This window comes from Thunnus albacares, chromosome 5, assembly GCF_914725855.1.
Source record: "Thunnus albacares chromosome 5, fThuAlb1.1, whole genome shotgun sequence".
NCBI classification, from domain to species: Eukaryota; Metazoa; Chordata; class Actinopteri; order Scombriformes; family Scombridae; genus Thunnus; species Thunnus albacares.
In genome coordinates, this window is record NC_058110.1 from 23,255,081 (window position 1) to 23,275,609 (window position 20,529).

Here is a 20,529-nt window from a genome sequence, read left to right on the forward strand (position 1 = left end):
ACCTTATGCTGAACAGATGTTTATGCGCTTGAACAGGAGGTCCAGCGGATTATAAAGTGAACCTGTCACGCTCACACTGGCCTTCCCGTGTAACTCAAAGCAGCAAAGACTGAGCTCTTTGCGCTCAACTCCAAACACATAAACAGATTATACAAGGGAAAAGGATGTCATCCTGTTTGCTGATTTGCCATGTCCCTCCCTCTGAAACTGCTCCTCCCAGCTGTCACTGCAACATTTATGCAGTATTCTACTCAGTTTCCTGGTTAAAGGTTTAAGTGAGGCAATTGACCCTATTTACACTGTAGACTTGCTGAACAGATGGGATGGGAAAGTGTCTGAGAAGCTGACATAGTGACTTAACTATGTCCCTTTAATATATCACAAGCCTGAACAATGTCTTGTTTACAGTGTTTTTTACAGTGAGGTTTCCAGGTAGTTCGCTAATAGCCAACAATAACATTTTAGTTTTAACAAAACTAGCATTTCCAATAGCATTTTATCAATCTGGATCCGATATTGAATATGCTTATCAAATCCAATATGTCAGTTTAGCTTTTAACAATTCAAAAAAAAAGGTCATAAGCAACTTAATATCTAAGAACAATAAAAACAAGGAACAGGTCAAAGATTCCAAATTTGTTATAGAGATTCATTACACTTTGAGATTAAAGGAATAGCCTAGTTTGACTTTTTGGGAATAAACTTGCTGAGAATTAAATGAGAAGCTCAATATCACTTAAACTAGAGCCATCTTTAAAAGTGTTGGTAGGTAGATTTTTTTTTAACCTTTGGACAGAGCCAGACTGGCTAATTCAGTCCAGTCTTTATGATAAGCTAGGCTAACTTCCTACTGGCTCTTGCGTCATATTTAGCTTACAGACATCAGAGTGGCATCTCTTGGCAAGAAAGCAAATTCTATGTCCAAAAATGGCAAACTATTCCTTTAACAAATTCAGGTTTTACCAACTGGAATGCAACCCTACTACCCAGGCTAGCCAGCTGCTAGCTAATGCAGGCCAAATATATTAAAAACACCTATATTTCTAAATGATATCTAATACCTATTTTGCTTCCCAATGTTTATGCGTGACTTTGTATAATATGGACTTTATTACCTTACCTTATTGGGAGACTTGACGGATAACTACGACCTGCAAGGAGAGGATCACGTGACCGACGAGGATAGCCAAGCTAGCACTTCTGCTAGCCAGCTAATCTACTAGCTTGTTTTACTACCAACTCAACTACTGAATATTCATAATGAATTCATTTTGAAGGGAGGTTAGATGCTACTAGTATTTAGTTAGTTTTGCATTGTTTTAACATTTGTGAATGTTTTACATTGTTCCAATCACACCAAAGCCACACTTAAGAGAGGTAAAATAATAAAGAAACACAGTCCGTTGATTATGAAACTTTACCATGTTTTTCTCTTGGCTGGAGAGAGTTTTTCTTATTTTCTAGTTGTGTTTCTTCTTTATTATTTGTCTTATGTTACAGTACAACTAGACAAGCTAGTTTAACTGTAGTGCCTTAGACTGTCACCATTGGTCCTATGATCCTCCCCTTGCAGGTCGTAGTTGTTTGTTGAGAGGCTCCCCTATACAATTTGTACCTGAGCTCATATAAATTCAATACTGCAGATTGTGGGAATAAGGTCAGCAGCTCAGAGGTAGACCAGATGTTACGTGTCAGACAGCTCTTTCCCATAAATGGAATATTGCTTTTTCCACCAAGTTACCAAAGTTCTGCCAAGCCAATATATCAAAAGTGCAAAATGAAAGAAGAAAGCCAAGTGAACTCCCAGAATTAAAACTGTAACTGTACTGTTGAAGCAGCTTGAGGAAACAGACTCCACCAAAAGAGAAAACATTCTCAAATGGCTCATGTTGATCTTTGTGTCAGTCATAGATTATCATGCGGGTGTGAGTACTACTCTCTACTGATACAACCTCCTGCTTTTGACTGACACCTGAGGCTGTTAGGAAGTTCAGTTGATTAAAATGACAGAATTAGGCTGAGCTTCATTGAATCAAAAGAGCCCCAAACCAACACATCAGTCTCCTAATGTAGCTGCTCCCTCGACTTCTCAGGCAATTTGTAGGATCCCAGAAAAATGGGAGGTAGAGAAACATCCTCCCTGCCCTCTGCTGTTTCCACGTCCTTGTCCAAGCGCATTTATTTTTGGAATTGTGCATCATGGAAACCCGAGAATAAGTCATGCTTTAGTAAAAAAACAAAAAGTATCAATATTACATGCCTCCATTGTCTGCTCAGTTTTGATTTGTGTGTTGCTCACACTGACATCTCAATGATTTTGTTAAAACTGACATATCCTGGCATGATTACAATTTTTGACACAATGACCCAACTCCCCGAAGTGCTAGTTTGTTATCCTGCAGGCTGAGAGAGCTGGCACGGGGGGTCTCTAATAAGTAATTGAGGGGCTACAGATCGATGGGCCCTGCAGCCAGCAGAGACCCGGCTGCGCATTTAGTCAATAAAGCAGTAAGCTTTATGGAGCGTACATAAAACCACCAAGGATACAGCCAAGGTAGCACAGAGACTTACTCTACATTTGAAATCCATTCCTCTGTAATGACATGAATTTGTCTCGTTTTTATTATTATTCTGAGACTCCTCTGAGCAGGGCTAGTGTGTTGCAAGCTTTGTGTTAATGTTGATGTATGATACGGATGGCTGGCTCTTCTCTAGCTCACCCCTGAAGGACCTGTGTTGTTATTGAGTTCCGATGCATGCTAGAAAACGTCCAATAAGCTTTGCTAGCGTGTGAATTAAATGGAAGCCAAACAATATCAGTTGCTGTCAGGTAGTTTGTCACAGAAATGGTGAATTAATCCATATGCCCCTGTGTAACCCTCTTTTCTTGTCTCAAGTGGAGGTTATTGAAGGCTGAGAGAAATGAAACAATAAACATGGTGCTGCATAACCCCCCCGCCCCTCAAGGGGTTGTTATCAAGAATTTGAGTCTGCTTGTTATTCTCAGAATGTCTCTATCGCTCTGTAAAGCCAGGCCTCATGTCCTACCTCGCCTGCCTGAATGGGGCGTATGTTGAAATATAAGATCTGCTGACTTGCACCCACCAGGTCTTGTGGAAATGTGGTATGAATGGAACTTGCACACTCAGGATTATCTTGTTCTCCTGGAATATGTCAACTTGAATCCATTTCTCAGCACTCTCGTGACCTGCACAAAAGGTTTCCTCTCAGCTTCCTTTCACATTCCCGAGCAAAAAGAATGCGGATCGAGGACGAGTGCTTTATCTCTGTGCTTTTGTTCTGTGATTGTTTGCTTACCGGTTGTCTAGAAAAATGATTTACTGACTAATTTTCAAATTTCCAAACAATGCTTTCAGCTCATTGTCAACCTCCCAAAACTGACATCCATGTATATGAAGACATAATCAAGAGAATCATGAATAATTTCTTTTTCAATTCCACTCTCATTGTGAAGGTGCATTCGACTGTGGCTTTCAATTAATATTTAAATACAACTGATCAAGTTTTCATTGCAGCTGGGGGGAAAATCTCATCACATGTAAAGTGATCCTGAGTTTTCTCATGTTGGTTCTTTGATGATTTGATCTGGAGTAGAGGTCGTGTTTTGCTTATATGTGCAAAGTTTTTGAAAAAAAAAAGAAAAAACACAACAGTCAGGATTTCCTTTAACAAATGGGATCCTGACACAGCAGTTTCCCCCGGTTATTGACTTTCATTGCTGGCCAAACATATTGTCTTTTAAACAGACTAAAAAAATAATTCTTATTTGAAAATAGTTCTTACTTGATCAACATATTGTAGTAAATCCATTTAGATTTCCTTTTCAGCCCTATAAGAAATATTTCTAATTTCTCAACTTGTGTAGTTGTAGATTTTTTAAAAATATATAACTGCTGTGTTTAAGTTAATGAAATGACTTGAATCACAACAGAATTATGGGAGTAAGGGATCTTCAGTTTCATGACTTGTATGTACATTTTGAAATTTCTGGTGATATTGTCACATAACAGTTTTTGTGCAGCAGATCATGACTGAACTTATAGCTGCCTTCACTTAACCACATCTGTATTCAGTCCTTCAGTCAGTTTTGGGCACTCTCTCCTAAAATAACATTATGTTTCCTGAATGATTCTATCACTGTCAGCCTAATGAGGGCCATTAAAATGAAATACATTTTGTGCTTTCACTTCCAAGAGGAGCAGAAACTGGAAGAAAACTTTTTTTTTACGATGCTGAAATCACACAGTGACGTGCAAAGTATTACGACCGTGGTTTGCGGGTCCCAACAAGAAAACAACAAATAAGATTTGCCAGATTTTGACATATTGACACATCTCACGTCCTGCAGGGTTGTCCCTGTTGTTCAGTGGTTGTGTTTTCCCTGATCAAAGACTAGAAAGGCGTGATGGAGCAGACATGAGAAAGGCTGCCTTTATAGGCAGTGCCAACACAAACAATGACTTGTGCCAGTGTAGACGGCCGAGCTCCTTGGGGCTCAATAGCTTTAGTGTTTCTGCCGTGGGCTTCGGATGCCACGGAGGCATCGTTGGCTTTGCTAGAGAAAGACGGCAGAGCACAGCACAGCACAGTAACAGTAACTAGAGTCCTGACTGTGGAGTCCAGGGCTGAAGGAAAGCAAATCGTGGCAAACTCTGTTAAAGTGATTAAGCAGCTGTGTGTGGAGAGGTGAGTAGTGGTGGAATGTAAGTCATTGCGGTATTATAGGAATTCAGGGGTTTTGATCTATGATTCCTCCCTTTATCTGTTTCAAGTTAAGCTTAATTCCTGATCTGTGTCAACATATTATATAGCAAAGTATTGTAGAGACAAGTATGCATCCGTACTTCATGTTGAATCACTGATTTAAGAGCATACAATTTACAACCTGCCATGTAATTAACATGTCTGTCAACAAGAAACTTATTTATACCACTAAACCATAACACCATTTCGTGCTTGACTAAATCTTTGTGAGTGATTTGAATGATTGAGCAACACAACTTCTTCAAGATCATCAGCTACTTATCTGATCACTGATGCAGTCGGCAATGAAAGGACCTTGATTGAAACAGCAATTATTATCATTGTAAGCCTTCCAGTCAATTTACCCAGCTCAGTGATGTCATTTAGCTCACGGCTCCAAATTGATTGCATTGCCAGGCGCATGAACACGTGCTCATGCAACCAAACACAGATATCTACTTAAAGAACATGTCTGGTTTATACCAAAGGATAGATATGTTTATGTTTTTTTTAATTCTCTGGGATTATGCTGATGGATGACATCTGGAAATCAGTTCTGGAGTCAGGAGAGTAAAGACAGATGTGATTTTAAAAGTGTTCGGCTGATGTTATTTAAATCAGAAGTTGTCCGATGATTGATTTGCCACCATGGTGCTGTTAGGAAGGGAAGCAGATGGTGTCTTTTAGCTATAGGAAGGTTATGGAGCTTCAAAATGGAGACATCTGAATGTTATCTAGTACTTTTTTATTCTGTGTATATTTACTTTGTTTTCAGCGAGTGTGAACAAATTAATGTCCAATTGCTTACTGTGCATAATTATTTACAATCTTACAATGTTGTATATGTTTTGCATTAAAGGAAAACAAAAGGAAGATTTGTCGGAAAAAAACTTACAGTATATATGACATACAAAAAACTTTTCGTTCCGTTCTATTTTTAATCTATACAATTAAGAATAAAGAAGAGTGATGCAAGACATGCTGAAGATCATTTCTGTGCCACATAGCATTTATAAACCACAGGACCCTCTCTGTGAGACTTGAGACAGGTGTGAAGCTGTCACTGCCTCAAATAGATTATTGCACCAACCCCCACACATGCCCCCACCAACATCTCTCAACCAGAAAAGGCTGGTCTTTTTACATCCCGGTTCCTCTGAATAACCCAGCCACCCTCCCTGCCTGCCACTGTGAAAAACACGTCTGACCTCAGTCGTCCTGAATGACATCACTGCCACATGTCTGCCCCCAGGGCCTAGTCTTCAAGAGTGTATGTGGTATCATTTCTAACCAGTGGGTGGCACTGTCACTCTTGAGAGCCCGCTGCGGACTGGTCCCATCATGGAATGACTCTGTCAGATCTGTTATGTCGGTCTGGCTGCAGTGTCACGCTCCTGTGACCATCATGACCACCATGGGTATTTATACCCGCTGTGGCCTTTGTCACATTTACAGTCAGGACTTTCTCTGAGCACTAACCGCTGGAGACACTGTTTTCCAACTGACCTCAAAATTTCACAGAGTCATTGAAAAGCGCTACGTATCGATCTGACACAAAGGAACAGATAATGAGACGAAATCAGCAGGGCATTCAGGCCGTTCTATCGTGTTAATGCGTATTCCTCCTCTTGTTCTTCACAGCATTGTTCGTCTCCCTCTCATAGTGTTTACCAGAGTGTGTCACCTCACATGGGTCTATTTTTAGCAAGAGAGAATTGTGTGCTCTAGTGTGTTTCTGGGCTGGGGCGGGGCGTTGTGAAGAGCTTCAGAGAAATATGGTATCTGGTAATGGAGTGAACAGAAAGGAAAATATTGTAAATGGACAAACAGAGCCTGTTTCTAATAATGGCAACAGTACACAATACATGACCTCTATGTGCCTTTTATGGAGGGAGAGACAGATTGCATATGCATGCAATCAGGAGAAGTACAGCTTTGAAGTTCTGTATTTACAGTTCCTTAAAATGTAATATTTTTACTGAACTGCATACACAGAGAGGAGTATACAAACATGTGGTTGAGTTGTAAAGTAAAGGTTTGCTTGGTTTCCATCATAAGGGTGTCATTTTATTCATGCGTTTTCTCAGCCCACTCAGTCATTTTGAGGATGGTAGAGAAATGCCCAGGACAGGTCACTAGGTGCCCACAAACATATCTTTGGGCAGCTTAGAGTCTCCTCCACACCTGACTTGCATATGTGTTTGGAATGTGAGAGGAAACCAGAGCAAACCCACACAAACTCTGAGAGAACGAGCAAAAACTCCACCCAGAAAAGGCCAAGGAGCAAACCTGGATCCTCCTAGCTGTGTGTGAACTACCCACTTGTTGTTGGTAGGGCTGAAATGTTTTGATGATACTTCCAATACGATACCGGCAGTACACACACAAGAAAAATACTTTTGAGGAAACGTGTTACTCGTGGTTAAATACGTCTTGTTTTTCATGTTCTTTAAACACAAGCAGCCATGTAAAAACTTTGCCTCAATAAAAATACAGTCTAAAACTGGCAATTTATGATTTAAAGCTGCTCTATGTAACTTTTGCTTTTTCTCTTGAGTTTTCTGCATTAAGGGCCTTATCATTGGGTGATCTGACTGAATGAAATGGGACCACAAGCAGGAGACAACAAAGATGTCCCAATTCAATGCTGAGGCAAAATGCAAAGACATTTGGGCAGCATTAAAAATGATACAGTGAATAATAAAGGTCCCTGCTCAGGTACGGTACTTTTTTTTTTTTTTTGACCTTTGAACCCTTGAAATGTTTGTGACCTGCTTAAAACAAATGCAACTGTAGCACAATTAGAGAAGAGTCATTCAGTCAGTGAGCTGAGTCAACAATATCTTCCTATAGTTTGCAAGCGTTAGCCACCATAAACTAGCATATCACATAAGGCTGCAGCTTTTGAATGAAGCAAGGGCGTGTCTTATTTCTTATGGATTCAACTTTTTTCAAATGAAACTTTAAATGTTTCATTTAATGACGATTTTGTTATTTCTTCTTTCAAAAGTCACAGTCTCACTTTAAATCAGTAGATATCTGATTAGAGAATAAGTTAATCAGCCTGCGATTTGGACCAGACATTCACTGCCAACTTTCGGTAATTGACATTTTTGATACATCTGCACCAAAACAGTATTCAGGTTTGAGACTTAGCCCTAGTTGTGGGAAAAGATCATATCTGAGCTGCTTGCGCTTTGTGTTAAAAGCATTTAGTTGTTTTGAATAATGTTTTCATGCAACAAAACTAATCTCAGACATAATCTCCTCTAGTTGAGCCTTAATTTTCCATGTGTCTGGACAGACAGATTGTTTCTATCTGGATTGGAATTCCTTCATGATGTATGAACAGGAGAAAAGAGAAAAGCCTCTCAGACATCACTTGCCACTGATGATCTTTGATCAATCCCATAGGATCCCACAGGCAACACATCTGCTCCAGCTTTGCTGCCAGGATGTGATGAGCAGAGGCAGCATATCCTTTAATTACTCTCATTTCAACTCTATTTATATATCTGCTGCCAGATCCTTCTTATGTGCTGAAATTCTTTGTTCCTGAGAATTTACAGGAAAAATGTGTTTCTTTTTTCCCTCCTATACAAAGTCCTCTGTGTTCACAAAACTATCCGGGGCCACTACATCTCATTTAGTATGCTGTTGTATCAAACTATGACATCAGCCCGTTCTAATTGTTTCCAGACCAGGCCAGGGCTGAGTTTTCTTTTTTATTTTCCGTTTCTTAGCACAGGTCTCAGTCGCTCAGCATCCAGCAAAAGCAGATAATGAGTAACCGTGCATGATGTCATGTAGACACAGCACACAGCGCCAAAATCTTGTGACCAAGTTTCCAGGAAGCTATCACTTTCCTCTGTCGTTTCCTTTTGCTGTCTTTTCCTCTACTCTGTCTTTTTTCACTCTCTTTGCAATGGGAAAGTTTTTTTTGTTCTCCTGATAATATTCAGGTACTACATCTGTGGGAATCCACCTGATAAAGGCATTTGTGTGAAGCTGACCCTCGGATGCCTCTTTGGCCTTTCCCCAAGTGTAATGTATCTTAACTTTTCTTACTCTAAAACTAGAAGGAAGAGGAAAAGAAGTGAGGGCATTGAAACTGGGGAGGAGGGGGGGGAGGATGATAGAGTAGGAGCTGAAACGCAGAGAGACCATATGTATTGAGTTGAAGAAATGGCGTTTTATGAGCAGAGAGTGGGCCTCTGCTTGGAATTCTCAATGACATCATTCTGGAGCAGGCAGGACTCGGGAGATGGAGTGGGCCTTCACCAGACGGGATGACTAGACTGGATCGTAATACTAGAAGAGAAAGAGAAAGATGCGGAGGCAGGCAGAAAGAGAGCGAAAATAACACACGCTTACCAAGTGTATTGAAGTTTGTACAAACTTTTACAGCTCAGCTTTACCTTGAATTCATCTAATTGGATAATTTTAGCAGAACTCTCCGTGATACTTAAGCTAATACTGCCCTTGAGCGTCATGATGAAACAATTATGACAGGCTTGGGGTTTATAAGCATCACATGCCTGCCTTCAAAATGAGACCGTGATATTACTTCATATCTCATTCCCAAACAAATAACCTCTAATTAGCCACTCCATGTGGTCCACCAGGAAAACAAATCCTGCACTGCGGCTAATATCTAATACCATGCACACATTTCAAAGCCCGCATGCCTGCCCCTGTCTGTGCTTCTGTAACAAAATGATTGAATAACTAGGGTGCCAGTTTTATTAAGGGGACATCTTAAAGGGGTTTTGTTCCCAATTCACATTTCAGTAAGAGCGGAGAGATTGCGTGATAGGTGAGATCTGTAAGTTGAGTCTGCAGCTCCACAAGGCATTAGCAGCTGTAGTCACCAGCGTGCAAGGCCAAGGTCTCAAACTGAAATAGACCGGTCGGCCAGTTAGTCTCTGTCTGCCTTTTTGCACATCATTCTGCCTGAGTCACACTTTGCGAGTGCCGTGCTGCCTGACACGTTAAGATTTGCATACTTTTCCTTCTAGTAACTGTTTTGTTTGCTCTGTCTCTCGTTATGCATCTGATGTTTGAAGTTTCAGATGAAAACAGTCAGGAGAAGGTGATCATTTAAGGCTTGTAATTAGAGGACATCCACATCTCCCTTCAGAGACAAGTGTGCGTGCGTGTGTGTGTGTGTGTGTGTGTGTGTGTGTGTGTGCAGATGATTGGTGTCCCTGTAAACTTGCTCCATGTGGGAGCTATTCTCCTCTGTTTCCTGTGCCTGTTGTCATTAGATAGAAAATACCTTTGACTTGGAGGCAGTTTACCCCAACCCCCTTCTCTCAGAGGAGTGATTAGTCTCTGGCCCGTCTTAACAACGCTGAAGTCCAGAGACGAGGCACCGTCAGTTAGGGGGTCTGCTGGATGGAAATTCTGGTGAGGTTTGCTTTGATGTATGGTGCAATATGGGTGGCAGAATGAAATTAAACAACGCTGATTTGAGGGAGGTGGAAAATAGAAGGGCTAGAGGTGGACAACTGCTACTCCACTGTGATTTTTTTTTTTTTTTTTTTGATGTTTTATTTTTTGCAGCTGAAAGACACTAAATCCTCTCTGGTTCTTTTCTTAGTTCACATCTTAACAGTCACGTCTCAGCCCTGAAAGGCTCTATTAATAGAGGTGCTCTCTTGTATTTGCCATCTCTCCCCACTTAGTTCTTTTCCTTCTGTGCAAAAAAAGGCTAACAAAAGGTACCTCTGACATTCAAACACTCCCAAACCTTCAACATTATCTCTTTCTTCAAGCCAGCGTCTCCTCACGCTTTGTCCCCTCACCTATTTCTCTATTCAGTTCCATTCCTGTTTATCTACAATACCTTTATACACCTAACTGGATCAAGCTGTCACTCTCTCCCACCCTCCTCCCCGCGCTTTTAGCTACTTGTTTTATCTCTCATTTCCAATCCTCACTAGTCTGTAGCTCTCCTTTTCATGTTTTCGCATTCTCTGATAACACGCCCGAAAAACGTGACTTTCTTTTCTACATCTCCTGCTCCGGGGTCATTCGTGCGTCCTTCTCCTTGCAAGATTAATGTTGTGCAAGTGGTATTTCGTCCCCTTCTCTCTATTTCTACCCAGCTACAGAGCCACCACGCTCTCACACCCCCTTCCCTGCACCCCGCCCCCTTCCATACTGCTCAGGGCCTGGCAGAAAACCCACACTCCCCTGTCTCCAAGCCTCCGCCCCCCTTACACTCCTACCAGCCCGGCGTACGGAGGACAGAGAGGAAGAAAGAGAAAAAGAAAGAGCTCTATTTGTCTGTCAGAGATTACAGACTGCCACTTTGCACTGACCATGTCCGCCTACCATCCATAGGGAGCTGCTCTCACAAGGCAAAGATATGGGACTGTCTGCAAGGAGTAGAGAGCTATAGCAGATGGCAGTTTTGAGATGTGCCTCTCTGTTAGTGAAACCTTTTAGGCAGTAATGGGGACTGGTGAGGGGGACTGCTAATGTTTGGAGTACATCATCTTGTGAGTGCTGGCCAGCATGTGGTGTTTGCAGTGTAATTCAGAGAAGACCCAATCGCTGCTGGAGCTGGAGCTGAATGGCTGGTAAGGAGTAATAGGAGAGTGTAAAATGTGAGTGTGTTTGTTCTAGTCCGTGTGTGTGTGTGTGTGTGCTTGCGTGTATGTGTGTGTGCGTGCATGTGTGTGTTTTGTCATTGGATGAGGTTAAACCAGGCTGCTAGAGCTCATAAGGCTTTGTTTGATAAACAGCAAGAGAGACAGTCTGTATGTGTGTTTGTGAAAAGGGCTTGGATCACACGCCGAATTAAACCGCTTCTTTTTTTTTTGTTTTCCCCCTAATACATGCTGGAAGATGACAGGATGTCATGTGGTGCTTCATGCTATGCCACAAAGATCATGAATTTTGAAGTGGGGTCTGCCGTTTCAATTTCGATTACCTCACGATGGAAAAACAGATCATCTCCCCTCTGTGAGTCATTTTATGCGTGAGCTATCATGGTGTGTTTAGTCTCACTGTACAGACTCCATCTGTGAGTTGGATTGTCCCCCCCTGCTTGGTTGAAGGGCATTCCTGTGGTGTGTCGTGGCCCTCCCGCTTACCGGCCGCTTTTTAATAGCTGGATCTTCAAGGGCAGGTGCTGAGTGTAGTGTGGAGGATAGTTTAATTATTCATTACTAATGGATTATGACAGTGGCTCTGTTGTTTTTGTTGTTGTTGTTGTTGTTGTTGTATGAGTCTTGACAGGAGGGAGGAGGAGGGGCAGCTTGACTCAGACAGTATGTGGCCTGGCAGTTAACGAGGGAATAGTATTGATTCTTGATTACTTCAAGTATGTTGATGGCATCAACGAAACATCAAACCACTCATCACTCTTGCAGTGAAGTGTGTTGTAATCTGCTGCATCTAAGCTGTGTTAATAAAGCTTTTCTTTCAAGCCATCTTGAAAAATCTGAAGTTCTGTGCGGTTTGATTATGAATCAACTTATGAACACTATTAAAAAGCAAAGCAATCAGAAGGCTTTATGTAGTAAAAATTTGACATCTTTCATTCATTCATCAAAACCTTACGGCTGCTGATTACACTTCTCAAGGCAAACTAAAACAGTTTCATACCTTTTTTTTTGCTCACACATTACTTTTCTATTTAAACACGGAAGGTTTGGATATTTATATCCATATGGAAGCCATTCAGCAGACAACTGCACATGCGGATACATTCCTGTACATTCAAGACTGTTGATTTCAGGTAAGATTAGATCCAAATGACAGTTTGTGATTTGTAGTGACACCCCAGTCCTACAGCTCTCAAACTGAACGTATACAAGTTACAGGAGTTATCAACCGTGAGCCTTATGAGGCTCTAGTCGAGTATAAACTGTCTGCTGCAAACTCTCACAGGGATACTGTCAGTCCGCTGGCCAGTACAGCTTTCCAGTTGGCAACTATGTCAAACAGTAAATTCCCAACCTGCTCCTCGCTGTCTTTTTATAGCTGTTACAAAATCATCCATTAGTATGGTTGTTGGTGCTGAAATGACTGATATACCCGAGTGTTTAGTGGCAGGTTTACCTTTGAGTGCTTCACTGTTAACATGTTATTGTGTGGTCTCCGACCCTTTCACCTGAGAAATCTATTCCCTCACATCTGTGTTGTGAAGGCTGCTGCATGCGCCTGTATTTACGAGCTCTCTGAGTCACTATGAGGAGGAAGAAAACATCTGCTTTTGTTGTGTTTGGAGCACATGTTGTCAGTGCGTGTGGGGTGAGAACAGTCATATTGAAGTACTGTTTGATTAGAAAGGGTTAGTTCACTGGCTATGTTTATATACACATACAAAAAGTAGATTACTGTGAGTAGTCACGTGAAGGCATTTATATGTGTTGCAATCATTTTATGTTAAGCACCTTCATACAGTTAGGTCAGGATTGAGATTTCCCCTTGTTCCCCCTCCATAAAAGGATATGATGCCAACAGCAGCCTTTTGTGTACTATCATATACAAACATACAACTTCTTCTAGCAGACCAGACTACAGCAGCCATGTTGGTATTTCAAATGTATATTGCAGTTATGAGATGGTGTTACGTGTTTCTCCAGCATACATTAATTTCTGACATCCATAAGGTAATGTAACCTACTCTGGGTCTTTCTTATGCTCATGCTCACACTTCAACAAACCCAGTTATCAGTGTACATGGCCAAAAAAATGTGGTTTTCTTCAGCAAATGTAGCTGCATCAACTATGTTATTCCGAATCCTTTAAAGAGGATATAACCAGCACATTTCCACATTTTATTGTGGGGCTCTACTGGAATATCTTTGCATGATTTACAGTTCAAAAAACGTCTTAATTGTCCAATTTATGTACTGGCTCTTTATCTAGCCCCTCAGTTCAGCCTCTGCCTGAAACAGGCTGTTTTAGCTCCTTAACTTCCACCAGCTCCGGGGGTTACTTAAACAAACAATAGTAGTTGGATTTTGCTTCCTTTTCCTGTTCTTTACTCAAAATATGAACTTCTCAGATACATTTATACATGTTCAAGCTCGAATCCAATCTGAAATATGCGAGCGGACAACGCAAACAGCCTGTGGAACCTTAACCTTAGCAACAAAGACTACTGAACAGACGGCTGTTTGTGGGCATACACGAATGATCTGATGTCATCATGAGGAGGAAGTAGAGTACATTGCGAACCAAGTGTTCAGAGCAGGCTGAAACCTGGGCTTTTGACTTTCAGGGAGCCTTTTCACATGCGTTCACCACATGTTTTGGATGTCTGACTATGTTTAACATAGATACCCACCATTGTAAGTATATAAATGACAGAAAATCACAAACAGTATGTTATGTCCCTTTTAACTTCAAACAGACAAATGGATTTCCTGTTTACATGCGTGTTTCAGAAATCCAAATATTGCAGCCAGTGAATACTGATCAGCCTACTCTATTGCATTTAAATGCAATGCATATTGAAAGATTTTTGTGTTTGTGTAAATATTTAGCATACTACTTATTGCGATGGCTTTGAGAGTTCACAGGCAAATAGAGAATTCAAGTATGTTATTATACTGAAAAGTACAAAAAGACAAGACTCAAGCACAGTTTGTAGACTTCTCCGTCTTTGACTTCATTTGGGAGGTACGTTAGGTCCACGCTGCGGCTCTCTCTTCCTCCGTAGCCCTGGCCTGCACTTCATTAGCCTTCTTCTATTCCCAGAACTCCTGTAGATGTGACTCCTCTTTTCCGGGATGGAGGAATGTTTCTCCCTCAGGTCCGACTGATGGAACGGGTTGAGGCCTGAGCAGGGGCCTGGGCCTGTTTGTTCAGGATGTGTTGAGAGGGAAGGAGGGAGGAAAAAGAGATGGTCGGACCCACCCCCCCATCCCACCCCCCAAATCCCTCGATCCCATGGCTGAAAATCACTGCCAGCTGAGCTGACATGCTTATCCATGCCTACATCAGAACTAACGGGGGCTCCTGGTGGATAAAGAGCCAGACGGAGGGACACACGCCATTGGTTAGTCACTGCCAATATACTGAGTTCATATTTCAAGGGAAGTACAGTCACTACCTGGAAGTGGTCTGGGGACAATCATCACTGTTTCATCCTTCACTTCTCCATAATCCTCATATATTATGGACATAACATGTTGATATAAATCATACCATGACTTTCAGAGTTCTGTCTGAATCATGTGGAGTCATCTTCTCTGGAATAACATCATGCGACTTCTTGCTCTGCTGCCAGTTCAATCCCTCTATTTTTTCCCCCCTTCAACATCCATTACAGACTAAAACATCAGCTCTTGAAACGCTGCTCTCTCCTCCATTTCTGTCTCCTCTTTTCCCACCATCATGAGCGACTGACCTTATGGAGTGTTGGATGACCTCAGAGCAAAAAAAAAGTACTGCAGCACTTTATTCCTGCTCTCTTTCGTCTTTGCACGCACAGTCACACACAGTCTGGGTGCAGAACAAAATGGATGAAAAAAATGCTGGCACCAGTTCTCCTAAGGGAAGGACAAAATTCAAAATTATTTTCTTGCAAATAATTACGCAAACAATAGAAAGGCAATTACTCCAACAGCAAAATAGAGCAGCAGAAAACAATACAACGTAACATAAAAATGTTTATACCCACTGAACACATAATCTATTTGGTTACAGTATCTCTATAATAGAGTACAAATAACAAAATGTCATATTGATCATAAACAGCTTTTTAGATTTATGTGTGGAAACTACACATTTTCAGTTAAGCATGTAATAAGATGTTTTTTTTTTTAAATGCCTACTCCTCTCAGGTTCTTTCATTTTAATTTCTATACACTTCTGTACCCGAACATTTCCTTTCATCATCACTCTATCTAGGTCAGTAATCAATCTTCTAATGAAGAAATCATGAAAGCAGAAATTGCCACCGGCTGTATTCTGGTACTGTGACAGCTCGCAAGGTGTGACTCTTAACTCCAGGGATGGCGGCGTCACGGTTTGTGATGACAGATGGTTGGGGAGATTCATCCCAGTGGCGATTATGCAATGAAGTACGATTTTCACTGTGTTGTGCTTGGTTTTGTTTTGGTCCAGCAGTATAAAAGCCTTCTCTCTTGGCTGTGTTGTTATGTGCTGGTCTACACTTCAACATTGTATGTACCTGCTGCCTCGAGGGAGCCTGTTAACATTCACTTACCATGAAGTTCTCATGTGTCATGTTACAGTAGCCTTGGCTGACCCTGAATGGGTCGTCTCCACTCTGACAGAAGGAGGCCGCTTAATGTGATGAGCAAGAATTCATTCCGCTGCAGCATTTAGTGGAAGGAACACCTGTGCTACTTGAGGACATGATAATATTTCCATTTGCATCCAAACACATCCAATCATCATCTGTTGAAATCAGACTAAACATTTTGTGGATGCTGCTGATCCTAACAATAATTTGTTATAGTTTTGCAGCTGCATTCAGCTAATATGCTTAAATATTTCACACTCAAGTGTTTGGTTGAAAAACAAAACTGCATTTTTTGCGGTTTTGTTTTTATGCCTCTGTGCCAGTGACAGCTGTGGCTGGAGGCATTATGTTTTTGGGTTGTCCCATTCTCGTAAAAGCGATATCTCAGGAACGCCGGGAGGGAATTTCATTACATCCAGCACAAACGTCCACTTGGACTCAAGGATGAACTGATTAGAATTTGGTGGTCAAAGGTCAAGGTCACTGTGACCTCACGAAACACGTTTTTGGCCATAACCCAAGAATTAATACGCTAATTATGACAGAGTTTCACACAAATGTCTAATAGGATAAAATGATGAAGTGATGACATTTTATATCCAAAAGGTCAAAGGTCAGCTTCAATGTGACATCATAATGTTCTGCAAAAACACTTTTCTGGCTGTTATTCAACGCATTAACTCAGGAACAGACTATATTTCACATTTGGTCGGATACTGAGTTGGCAACACTAATCTTGGGTGCCCACCTTGAAACTGTGGTGATTATATAGATCTTCTGTGCTGCCGGGTTGAAGATGTATGTGAAGCATCCACGTTTTAGAATTTGTAGCTTCTTTGCAGCAACATCTATATCTGAAGCATCGTTTACTGTCATGGCTACAACTTTGAGTTCTATCAGAATCAGATTTGTTGGCCAAGCATGTGAACACATACAAGGAAAATACAGTTAATACCTTTTATTAAATTCCTTCAAACTCTTCACCACAAATATTATATGAGTCTGGACAGACATGGATGTAAACCGCAACTTGACTGGTTGACGCAAGCATACAACCGCAGTATTTTTAGTTTGGAAAATAAATTGTGCTCAACGGTATTTCTATTAGTCTAGAAAACTGAAGCGTCTAAATCCCCTGCACAGATGCAAAGTGGCTCAATTGTATGAGTCGCTTTTCATCATTTAAGCATTTTGATTTATATTTACTTCATATTACAATTTAGAATACATTTTTTTGCAACATTGCACTTTCTCTGTTAGACAAGAATAAGCAGACAGACAAATGATATGATGGTTAGGGACAGGTTGTAGGTTTTGAATTTTAAAAACGACAAGTATGCCTTCTAGGTAACTGAGAGAAGAGTAAAACTTGACTAATATAGTCATAAAAAGGGTTTTCAAGGGTTCAACACCTCTGTAATTTGAACTTCTGACAGTTTTCAGTTCCACTTTTTCACTCAGCATTGGCTGCTGCTGACAGGCTGTTGTTGCTGATTTCAGGCTGTCTAATGAAGGAAGTGGATTGTGTACACTGTATGGGTGTGTCGAGTCACAGTTCAAACACATTAGGCTGCCAGCGAACAGTGAACGCACTGTACCATGGAGGAGAAGAAATGTTAGTTAGTGTAATGTCAGTTATTTAGAAGGTGAGCACCGCAAACACCCACATCTCAGCTATTTCTACGGGACTGCTGAAGCTGTATTTGCTCATTTGTCTACTCTAAACTGGACTTTGTAACATTTATTGGAACAGTGTGTTGTCGCTCCGGCAAACATGATGCAACTCCCATTGGTCACTGATTGGCCCTTAAGGTGGCATAAACTTTAGTTTCCTGGAGGAACCTGTGTACTCTGGACCTCACTTGACTGAAAGAATGGTGGACAAGATATGGAGGAAGAGTTGGCAATTTATAGAAAATAGAAGGTCTTTTCGCAATAAGAAGTCCTCTTGTAATTCGGGAGAATGTAAGAGTGAGTGAGTAACCTCTTGTTTTTTTTTCTCATTATTTGTGTAAGAAGTAATCCCATGAGGACAATGGCTGACTGGATGTGTTTAATTTCAAGAGCTTTTTTACGTGGCATATTTGTTTTCTGAATGTAGCACAGCAAACTCTGTAGCAGCTGTCATATTTCTAAATGTAATTATTATTACAGAGCTATGCACCAGTATTGTAGGCAGCTAACAGTTGATTGAAATGTGGGTTTTAGTGTATAGCATAAAGTTGTAGAATCAGCACGTTCCAGAAATGGCTACACTCAATTATGCGCACACTGCAGTCCCTACTGTAATGCCACATGTTTATATATTCCATAACAGAGACTAGACTACTGATTTTAAGACTTTATTGGATAAGAACTTAGGCCATAATTCCCTGAAGTTAATCTACTTTTTTGCTTTGACATTTCATAAGGAGGATCAGGAAGACAGCTGCGATTAGCCTGATAATAGTTCAATCACATTATGACTCAAGAATTGAGTCATTGCTTAACTTTCCTAGCAAGTAAACAACTTCCCTAACCATCCCTTTGCTCTGTCATTGCAGTGTGGAAGGGGATGGACGGCCCAATGAGAGTGGCCCTTCCCTGGATGGTGGAGCAAGTTATGGCCAGGGTCCGGTGACTCACGGTTCGGCCATCAGCCCTGACCGATTTGACAGCCCACTTTACAGCCACGGGGTTCAGCCTGGGCCTCAGAGGCCCCGTCGGCCCAAGCTCCAGCACTCACAGTCCATCCTCCGTAAGCAGGCGGAAGAGGAGGCCATCAAGCGCTCTCGTTCACTCTCTGAGAGCTATGAGCTCTCTGCTGACCTCCAGGACAAACAGGTATCCTAAAGTAGCCTTGCTGAATAGTTTGCTTTGGAGTTGGCCACAGTTTCTCATGTTCTCATGTCACTAGAGAGATTGAGAGTGTCATATGCATTTCTCAAAAAGAAGTTATGATTATATGGGTTGTTCATCAGACACCCAGCTGTGTGAGATTATTCTTGAAGCAGATAAAGCATCAAAAGCTATTGTTTGATTCTCACAGAGCTACCTACCACTGGGGGAAACAAATTATCAGTGGCTTCACAGACCATCTACAGCTAAGAAAAGCAATTAAATATTCCAATGGGTGGCACAATTTCACAGTTTATTTGCTCCGTCTTTTCTCTAGGTGGAGATGCTGGAGCGCAAATATGGTGGACGATTCATAACTCGGCATGCGGCCCGCACCATCCAGACAGCCTTCCGCCAGTATCAGATGAACAAGAACTTTGAACGTCTCAGAAGCTCTATGTCTGAGAACCGTATGTCCAGACGCATTGTTCTTTCCAACATGAGGATGCAGCTCTCGTTTGAGGGCCCTGAGAAAGTGCACAGCTCCTATTTTGAAGGGAGGCAGGTGTCCATGACGGAAGATGGCACTCCGCTGTCCATGATGCAGTCTGAACGTGGAGATATAGAGGTCCATCAGCAGGCCAATATGGCATCTCACCCAGCCCCACAGGGTGACCTGACAGATGCCATCACAGAACTGGAGGACGCCTTTTCCAGGCAGGTCAAATCTCTGGCTGAGTCAATAGATGATGCACTGAACTGTCGCAGCCTTCAGGGGGATGAGGGTCCTGACCCAGAGGCCATGGGCTGCCCTGAGGTGGAGAGGGAAGTGCCCTATCAGGTGAAGTCCCACCGCAGGGCAGCTGGACGCATCCATGATGAAACGATGGCATCCTATAGTGATGTAACTCTGTTCATAGACGAGGAGGACATGTCCCCCTCTATCGCTCTGTCAAGGTCAGGGGACCAGCCCTCCAGCACAGAATCAGACTTGCGGTTGCGTTCAGTTAACTCGTCCCAGGAGTACTGGCCTATTGACCCTAAAGATGAGGGTCGTGACACAGACACGAGCTGCCGCAGCACTCCTTCTCTGGAGTGCCAAGAGCAGCGTCTTAGAATGGACCATCTTCCTTTGTTGACCATAGAACCTCCTAGTGACAGCTCTGCAGAGCTCAGTGATCGGTCTGAACGTAGCTCTATCAAACGGCCGCCTGTGTACGAGCCGCACAGCCACATCGTAACGTCATCCCAGGCGAGTCCAAAACACATTTCCCATGGACCCCCGCCACGAGCTTCCTCCCGCGATGATGACGCACCTCTGCGCCACCGCCACCGACAGCTGGAAAGCCACCTAGCCATCAATGGCTCAGCCAACCGGCAGAGTAAGTCAGAATCTGACTTCTCTGATGGGGACAACGACAGCATCAACAGCACATCCAACTCAAACGACACCATCAACTGCAGCTCCGAGTCCTCGTCGAGAGACAGCCTACGAGAACAAACCCTCAGCAAGCAGACTTACCACAAAGAGACTCGCAACAGCTGGGACTCGCCCATCTTCAGTAATGATGTTATCCGCAAGAGACACTACCGCATCGGCCTGAATCTTTTCAACAAGTAGGTACTCAGCTCTGATGGAGCAGGTGCTTGACCAGGGTTTGCAGTGATTAACGTACCAGTGAGTGGACAAGATGTTAGAAAAACCTCTTGGAAAA

The 20,529-nt window shown here is 42.1% G+C and overlaps 1 protein-coding gene across 10 annotated transcripts in view; it reads left to right on the forward strand.

The window, feature by feature from the left end:
* LOC122981895 (IQ motif and SEC7 domain-containing protein 1-like) overlaps positions 1–20,529 on the forward strand; it is a 97,407-nt gene that overhangs the window by 62,795 nt on the left and 14,083 nt on the right. For 7 of the 10 annotated variants that reach the window (XM_044350714.1, XM_044350704.1, XM_044350705.1 and 4 more), the window contains 2 exons: positions 18,541–18,820; positions 19,152–20,431. In XM_044350714.1, the coding sequence (XP_044206649.1) occupies positions 18,541–18,820; positions 19,152–20,431 (1,560 nt within the window). Of the gene's footprint in view, positions 1–10,964; positions 11,352–11,580; positions 11,737–17,224; positions 17,973–18,540; positions 18,821–19,151; positions 20,432–20,529 lie in introns of those variants that run through there. The other 3 variants (XM_044350711.1, XM_044350712.1, XM_044350708.1) reach the window with 3 other exon arrangements.